The following is a 9,713-nucleotide window of genomic DNA, read 5'->3' on the forward strand; positions in this document are numbered from 1 at the left end:
GCGAGCCGACAGATATGAAGCGACAGCCGTTCTGTAAAAAGATAGGACTCAACCTCTTGTCGACAGAACAACGTCCGGTGAGCCAGAAGCTTGATTTGACGGTCCTGACCACAGGCGCTGTGCTCGAAGTATTCGTCTTTGTCAGAGAGTTGTGTGGCTCGGTCCATGAGATAGTTAACGACCTCCTGGAGCACAACTTTGATCTGGATCTGCAAAGTGGAGAGACCATGGCCGCGCAGGTGATCCAGAGATGGTACGCCACCCAGAAAAGCTTCATGAAAAGGCAAACCACATCACCTAAGATCGTAAGTTGGTTGAACACGGTTGTCCCGTTGAATGGTCACACAAAGCTTGAGCCTCAACCACCAACTGTGGAGGATCTGGACTCAGAAGACGTTAAGCCAAAAATGGATTTATATGAAGATGTGGAGAAGAAGCTCATCAGATATCGCATCTGCGCAGAAATAGGATTGGACCTCAATGTCCGCTGTAAACCAGAAGCCAAAACAAAACTTGACCGGCGAGTGTTGACGAGGGGAGTCCTCTTTGAGATGCACCAGTATGTGGAACAAAACTGCAACCGGTACGTTCCCGCTCTGTACGAGATCCTGGAGTACAACTTTGATCTGAGCTCGCAGAACCATCGCAAAGTAGAGTTTGCCTGGTCCTTTGCATCTCAGGTGATCGCCATAGCAGGTAAAAACGGCAGGAAGGGAGATTATCTGAACAAAGTGGTCGAGTTGCCTGTCGAGGACTCCGAGTTCTCACAGGTCGTCTGCAAAGAGGAGCCGGAGGACTGCTTCGGCGAACTGGACCTTAACAACAACGATAACATCGTATTTGTCAGAGAACTGAAGCCTGTTGACATAGAAGTGGTGGTAGATTAAAGTCGTAACTCCTGTTGTCCTTGTAGGAAGTCAGTGTTCAGAGTTTTTATTATGATTTATTATTTATTATTAAGTTCCTAAACCCCCAATGTGACGTCTTTAAATCACTTGTTTTGTCTAAAACCTAAAGTTTACTTTCACATAAGACAAAGAAAAGCGGCAAGTATTGACATTTTAGAAGCTAGCACTAAATAATGTTTGGAACTTTTGCGGGAAAAAATACATAAACTACAAGGCTACTCGGAGAGCGTGGATATTGTGCCTGATGCATCAGGTAACAATCGATAGCAGCACAAAGTAAAGCCTCCAAAATAACCTTTAAAGTAAAATCAACACAACAGTTCACAATGAAGGCTGTATTCTGCTATTTTTATAATAGCCTCACAACTGAATGTAAATATTATATTTAGACATGTACCCACCCAAATTCTTTTTTTTTTTTTACATTAATGCTAAATATTAAGGATCTGGCTTCGTCTCAAACAGTCAACATAAGATAACAAACAGAAGGTTTATTACAGCAGGACTCGTTTCCATAAGTGATACAAATATCTGGGCCGTGATTGAAGGATGTGTTCCTCCTCGGACCCTGCGACACCCTTCCACCAAGTTTCATGAAAATAGGTCGTGTAGTTTTTCTGCAAACCTTCTGACAAACAGACGCATTGATCGATTACCTTGGTGGAGGTAATTAATACATTTCTCTATCAAATGTCAAATATCTTTCATTCAAACAATCCAAGACACAAATATATATTCTTAATAACACCACGACGTCAGGATCCAAATCAAATAAAAGGCTTTAATCAATATTCTTGCAAGAAGGAGCCGAGTTTATACGTACATAAGATGATCACGCTCACACACAGGTTGTAATGCTGTCGTGTTGCTCAGAGGAGCAAGCTGTCCCTGCTTCAGTATTTCTACCTCATTCTAAGGGCAGGAAGTCAAGAAGATCTTCCAGGTCAGTCTTCCTTTTGTTCACACAAGATGGTTTCCAGTAAACACAGATGTGCTGATCAATCACCTGAGGAAGGTTCTTTGATTGATCCATAGTTCAGCTGCAGTTCACACCCTGTCCCCTGCTGTGCTGAACACTCAGTATCTGTCTCATCAACCATCAAATCAGAGGATGAAACCAGCAAATGTTTGACAAATTACTTATTGTCCATCGAGCAGCGAAATGATTAAAAGCTGGCTCTCTGTTTGCAGAGACGGAGGAAGATGTTTGTGCACATACATTTCATAATGTGAGTTTACACGATTGAAGAAGTACAGTAATGCGTACAGTGATTGTATTCTGTGAGGAGGTGGAAGTCCCTTCTTTTGTCATTTTGATGGAACTAAATCAGTATTTTCAATGTAGTGAGTCTAAACATGAATCTGTATTTTCCCGTCTTTGGTTTAGAATTTGTTTTTATTATGTTCTGTTGTCAGGAATTAAAGTGACTTTTAATCTTCATTATGTCTGTTACAGATTTGTTTCGGCTCGAAAATCTGATTATTTTGCTTCTTTAACTTGATGTTTAGTGTAAAGAAATAGTTTTAGTCTGACATTTAGACTTAACATTTCATTAATTTGCCAGCGTATTAAGAATATTTAAACTTATTGTTCATGTAAATGACCTTGTTTCACAAATGATTCTAGTGCAGCGAGAGTGCCTTTTTTAAATGATTGTTTTTGATTTCAAAACACTTTAAAATATAAGAAACCGGTTGAAATATTCTCACTGCAAAATGACGTTTTCAGCACTCAATTATTAGCACAAATGTATAGAGTATATAAAAACACAAGTCCATGATGGAAGATAAACCACAGATTTGTTTTTACTGATTATACATCTGAATAAGATGGATGTGTGTACCAACAGAGGTTTTTATTAACAGTGGAAGAAGTCGGCTACTCAGATTCTTCAATTGATTAAAAGCATCAACTCTGTAAAACATTATAAGTAGCATAAAAGTCCTGCATTCTGTTCTGCTACTTGAGGTTTCTGTTATGACAAAGTGATCACAGCCTGAAGTAGAATGGACAGAATGGAGGGGCTGCGAGCTAAATGCTTAGGTTTGCTAAATGTGTTTCTCTGATAAATTAGGATTATGACGTTCTAGATGTTTTTTACTGGAAGCCGAATTATTCACAAAGGTCTCCTCATTTTCAAAACAAACTGATCCGGTGAATACAACCGGTGGAAATACCGAATAAAGCAGTTTCACGTTCAAAATCAGTGTTTCTCTGGTGGGCACAGGAACGAGGGGCTACACGCTAGAGGCTAATGTTTGCCAAACTTGTTTCTCTAGTTACTTAAGATGCCGACGTTCAGGAGGTTTTTTATTTATTTACAGGGAGCCGAATTATTCATAAAGGTCTCCTCATCTCCAAAACTAACGGATCCGGTGAATACAACCGGTGGAAATACCGAATAAAGCAGTTTCACGTTAACAATCAGTGTTTCTGTGCTGGGCACAGGAGGGGCTACAAGCTAGAGGCTAATGTGTGTTACACTTGTTTCTCTGGTTACTTGAGATGAAGACCGTGAGGAGGTTTTTACCGGGAGCCGAACTCTCCGTGAGGTCTCCTCATCGCCAACACGAACGGATCCGGTAACGTGTGGAAACATATTTAGCTTTGCACCTTTTATTCAACAGTTTATTATATTTGATTACTTTACCTACAACAACATGTCAATGATTACATTTAAATAGTAAAAGATAATTAGACGTGACTCATGAAATGAACAAATTAAGAGTTACATTGAGTTTTAAATGGGTTATTACATAATTTAGTCTCCTGCGGAACATTTACAATAAACTAAATGTCACTTATCAGATTAGAAAACATGATTCTGAAGCTTTTCTTAAATAATAAAAAGTTTCACTAGATGGAGCCAGAGTCGTGCAGATGTTTTTATTTCATCACGTTATAATGAAGTCACTGTGTTACAATGACATGATAATTAATTATAGTAATATTAGTTTGTGGAATATGGAAGTTTGTGGAATATGAAATAAAAAAGTCTTAAATTGAATTGACAAAGGTGTTATTGTTTATTGAGTGAACAATAAACAATAACACAAGTTTATTGTTCTGCAGGAGTTTCACTCGAATTAATGAATCCATCAAATAATCTAATGCAGCTCAGGTTACACTAACACTGCAACACTATTACACACACACATTACACACACACAGTGCACACACACAGTGCACACACAGTACACACACAGTACACACACACAGTACACACACAGTACACACACAGTGCACGACACACAGTACACACACACAGTACACACACAGTACACACACACAGTACACACACACAGTACACACACAGTGCACGACACACAGTACACACACACAGTACACACACAGTGCACGACACACAGTACACACACACAGTACACACACACAGTACACACACAGTACACACACAGTGCACGACACACAGTGCACGACACACAGTACACACACACAGTACCACACACACAGTACACACACAGTACACACACAGTGCACGACACACAGTACACACACACAGTACACACACAGTACACACACAGTACACACACAGTACACACACACAGTACACACACAGTACACACACAGTGCATGACACACAGTACACACACACAGTACACACACCGATACACACCACAGTGCACGACACAGTACACACACACAGTACACACACAGTGCACGACACACAGTACACACACAACAGTACAACACACAAGTACAAACACAGTACACAAACACAGTACACACACAGTACACACACAAGTACACACACACAGTACACGACACACAGTACACATACACAGTACACACACACAGTACACACACAGTACACACACACAGTACACACACAGTGCACGACACACAGTACACACACACAGTACACACACAGTACACAACACAGTACACACACACAGTACAACACACAGTGCCACGACACACAGTACACACACACAGTACACACACAGTGCACGACACACAGTACACACACACAGTACACACACACAGTACACACCCAGAGTACACACACAGTGCCACGCACACACAGTGACACGACACCCAGTACACACACACAGTACACACACACAGTACAACACACAGCTGCCACGGACACACAGTGCACACACACAGTACACACACACAGTACACACACAGTACACACACACAGTACACACACACAGTACACACACAGTACACACAGTGCACGACACACAGTACACACACACAGTACACACACAGTACACACACAGTGCACGACACAGTACACACACACAGTACACACACAGTACACACACACAGTACACACACACAGTACACACACAGTGCACGACACACAGTACACACACACAGTACACACACACAGTACACACACACAGTACACACACACAGTACACACACAGTACACGACACACAGTACACATACACAGTACACACACACACAGTACACACACAGTACACACACAGTACACACACAGTGCACGACACACAGTACACACACAGTACACACACAGTACACACACACAGTACACACACACAGTACACACACAGTACACACACATACACACACACAGTACACACACAGTACACACACAGTACACACACACAGTACACACACAGTACACACACAGTACACACACAGTACACACACATAGTACACACACAGTACACACACAGTACACACACACAGTACACACACAGTACACGACACACAGTACACATACACAGTACACACACAGTACACACACAGTACACACACAGTACACACACACAGTACACACACAGTGCACGACACACAGTACACACACAGTACACACACAGTACACACACACAGTACAACACACAGTAAACACACAGTACACACACAGTAACACACACAGTACACACACAGTACACACACACAGTACACACACACAGTACACACACACAGTGCACGACACACAGTACACACACACAGTACACACACAGTGCACGACACACAGTACACACACACAGTACACACACACAGTACACACACAGTACACACACAGTGCACGACACACAGTACACACACACAGTACACACACACAGTACACACACAGTACACACACACAGTACACACACAGTACACACACAGTGCAATGAACACAGTACACACACACCGTACACACACAGTACACACACAGTGCACGACACAGTACACACACACAGTACACACACAGTGCACGACACACAGTACACACACACAGTACCACACAAACAGTACACACACAGTACACCCACACAGTACACACACAGTACACACACAGTACACACACACAGTACACGACACACAGTACACATACACAGTACACACACACAGTACACACACAGTACACACACCACAGTACACACACAGTGCACGACACACAGTACACACAACAGTACACACACAGTACACACACACAGTACACACACACCGTTACCACACAGTGCACGACACACAGTACACAACACAGTACACACACAGTGCCCGACACACCAGTACCACACACACAGTACACACACACAGTACCACAACACAGTACACACCACAGTGCACGACACACAGTGCACGACACACAGTACACACACACAGTACACACCCACAGTACACACACAGTGACGACACACAGTGCCGACACACAGTAACACACACAGTACCACACAGTACACACAACACAGTACACACACACAGTAACACACACAGACACACAGTGCACGACACACAGTACACACACACAGTACACACACAGTACACACACAGTGCACGACACCGACAGTACACACACACAGTACACACACAGTACACACACACAGTACACAAGTACACACACAGTGCACGACACACAGTACACACACACAGTACACACAACAGTACACACACAGTACACACACACAGTACACACACACAGTACACACACAGTACACGACACAGTGACACGACACACAGTACACCACACAGTACACACACACAGTACACACATACACAAGTTACACACACAGTACACACACAGTACAACACAGTCCACACACACAGTACACACACAGTACACACACACAGTACACACACAGTACACACACAGTACACACACAGTACACACACACACAGTACACACACAGACAACACAGTACACACCACAGTACACACACACAGTACACCACAGTCACCACAGTACCACAACACAGTGCACACACAGTACACACACACAGTACACACACAGTACACACACAGTACACACACAGTACACACACATAGTACACACACACAGTACACACACAGTACACACACACAGTACACACACAGTACACGACACACAGTACACATACACAGTACACACACAGTACACACACAGTACACACACACAGTACACACACAGTACACACACAGTACACACACAGTGCACGACACACAGTACACACACAGTACACACACAGTACACACACAGTACACACACACAGTACACACACAGTACACACACAGTACACACACACAGTACACACACAGTACACACACACAGTACACACACACAGTACACACACACAGTACACACACAGTACACACACACAGTACACACACACAGTACACACACAGTACACACACAGTACACACACAGTACACACAGTACAACACACAGTACACACACACAGTACACACACACAGTACACACACAGTACACACACAGTGACACACACAGTACACACACAGTACACACACAGTACACACACAGTACACACAACACAGTACACACACACAGTACACACACAGTACACACACAGTACACGTCTGAATTTAAAACAAACTTGCAGCACGGATGAAAAACTGCAAACACTTAAAAGTAGTAATGCCAAAGTAAAAGTAAACATTACCATCAGAATATACTTAAAGTACTTTATAAATACATTGTTGGATTATAATCTATAATTTGATTATTAAAATGTTAATGATTTATTTATATATGTAAATCTATATATAAATATATATGTATATTTATATATAGATTTATATATATGTAAATATATATATTTATATATATATATATAAATATTTATATATATATAAATATTTATATATAAATAAATATTTATATATAAATAAATATTTATATATAAATAAATTAAAAGGTGTTCTTTTCAGCAGTTTCTCCTGGAGAAGTTTGGGTTGTAATGAAATGACGTGTGTGTGTGTGTGTGTGTGTGTGTGTGTGTGTGTGTGACATATTTAGTATCTGCTGTACAGACTGACACAGAGAAAACTCAACTCCCCGGGCTGCGAAACACTCAGTCCTCAGAGAGCCTCGGCACTGACATATGGACACTCACACACACACTCACACACACACTCACACACACACTCACAAACCCACTCATTTCCCACTGATTCATAATCTGCTCAGGGACTCGCAGTAGAGCTCCAACATAATCCAGTGGGACCAATGTCTGTCACCGCAGCACGTCCACGTATTTAAAAAATAAAGTAAAATCTTTCTTGGCACAGAGCCGCTGCTACCTGCATGCATGGGATTTAAAACTCCCCCCCGCTCGCCTGCATCTCTCTCAGATTTACAAGAATCCAGAGAATTATCTCCAGATATGAAGAGAAAGCAACGTGTGATTTTATTGGCCCTGATCCCAGTTTACAGCAGCCAATCAAAATGTCATTTCATTCATCGTTTTCACTCCATCCTCTAATTCTCCACTCTGAACATGTGAAAAGATTATAGAAGAATTAAAGGCATTAAAACTTTCCAAACGATGGACTTTTTTCATCCCGTCATAAAACAGCCAACACACACGTTCCCACATATTACAATAAATAAAAAGACTTTTAAATCTTCATGTTGTGTTTCTGCATGTTCACGAGTCCATGAAGTCTTCAGTGAGTAAACTGAACATGCATTTAAAGAAGTTTTATTTTCTTCTTTGTTTTCGAGAAACATCCAAATATAAATAAATACAATCCGTGGATATTATAGTATATATCCATTATAAATCCATTTTTGCATAAAACATTCAGTGAAAACGTTTCAAATGTTTGTGAACAAGGTTTCTAAAATAGAAAAATGTCTTAAAAAGCTGTTTCCAGCCTCAGATATGAAGATGTCCGGCCTCTTCTCTGCTTTGTATCATATTAAAGTGAATATCTTTGACATTTAAACACTTGGGGTCGACTGTTTCTACTTTCTACGGCAGATTGTGATATTTACAATATCTCCCTCTGTGTATAAGAGTATGCAGCATGAACATGCGCTGCAGCCTGTAAGCAGCTCAGAGTCTTCTCCTATAAATGATCAGAGAGGAAGAAAGAAAGCGACATCTGAGTGTTTTCCATCCGACGGTCCGACTCATTAGATGCGTGTGTTGGTGTCCCCGGGCTCACGGCTCGTGTTTTCCTCCGCTGTGATCTTAAAGTTCGTGCACGGCTGTGTTGTGGACACTGAATGTGAAACTGCAGGCGAAGGAGAAGAAGGTCTTTCATGTGCAGCTCAGCGGGACGCTGCTCTGAGATCAGTCATTAAAGGTCAGCTTCAATCCTTTCCTGTGAAAACAGCCACAACATAACACTAAAATAATAAATACAGTTTTATATTATATTTCTACATGTTCACATACATTTATTTATATATTTTCGTTGACCTACATTTGTTATTATCATTATTATTATTATTATTATTTTATTGTTATTATTATTAAATCAGGTAAATCTATACAGATTATATATATATATATATACATATATACATATATATATATATATATAGATAGAGATAGATATACAGAGGGGAGAGAGAGAGATGGATATTATAGATGGA

The 9,713-nt window shown here is 41.1% G+C and overlaps 1 protein-coding gene across 1 annotated transcript in view; it reads left to right on the top strand.

Moving 5' to 3' along the window:
- LOC115018542 (uncharacterized) overlaps positions 1-2,349 on the top strand; it is a 5,340-nt gene extending 2,991 nt beyond the window's left edge. Inside the window, exon 2 of the mRNA XM_029447585.1 lies at positions 1-2,349. This exon is cut by the window's left edge and continues 1,883 nt beyond it. Coding sequence (XP_029303445.1) covers positions 1-887 — 887 coding nt within the window. The 3' untranslated portion in view covers positions 888-2,349.
- Positions 2,350-9,713: the final 7,364 nt, after the last annotated feature.

Source organism: Cottoperca gobio, chromosome 14 (genome assembly GCF_900634415.1).
Source record: "Cottoperca gobio chromosome 14, fCotGob3.1, whole genome shotgun sequence".
NCBI lineage: Eukaryota > Metazoa > Chordata > Actinopteri > Perciformes > Bovichtidae > Cottoperca > Cottoperca gobio.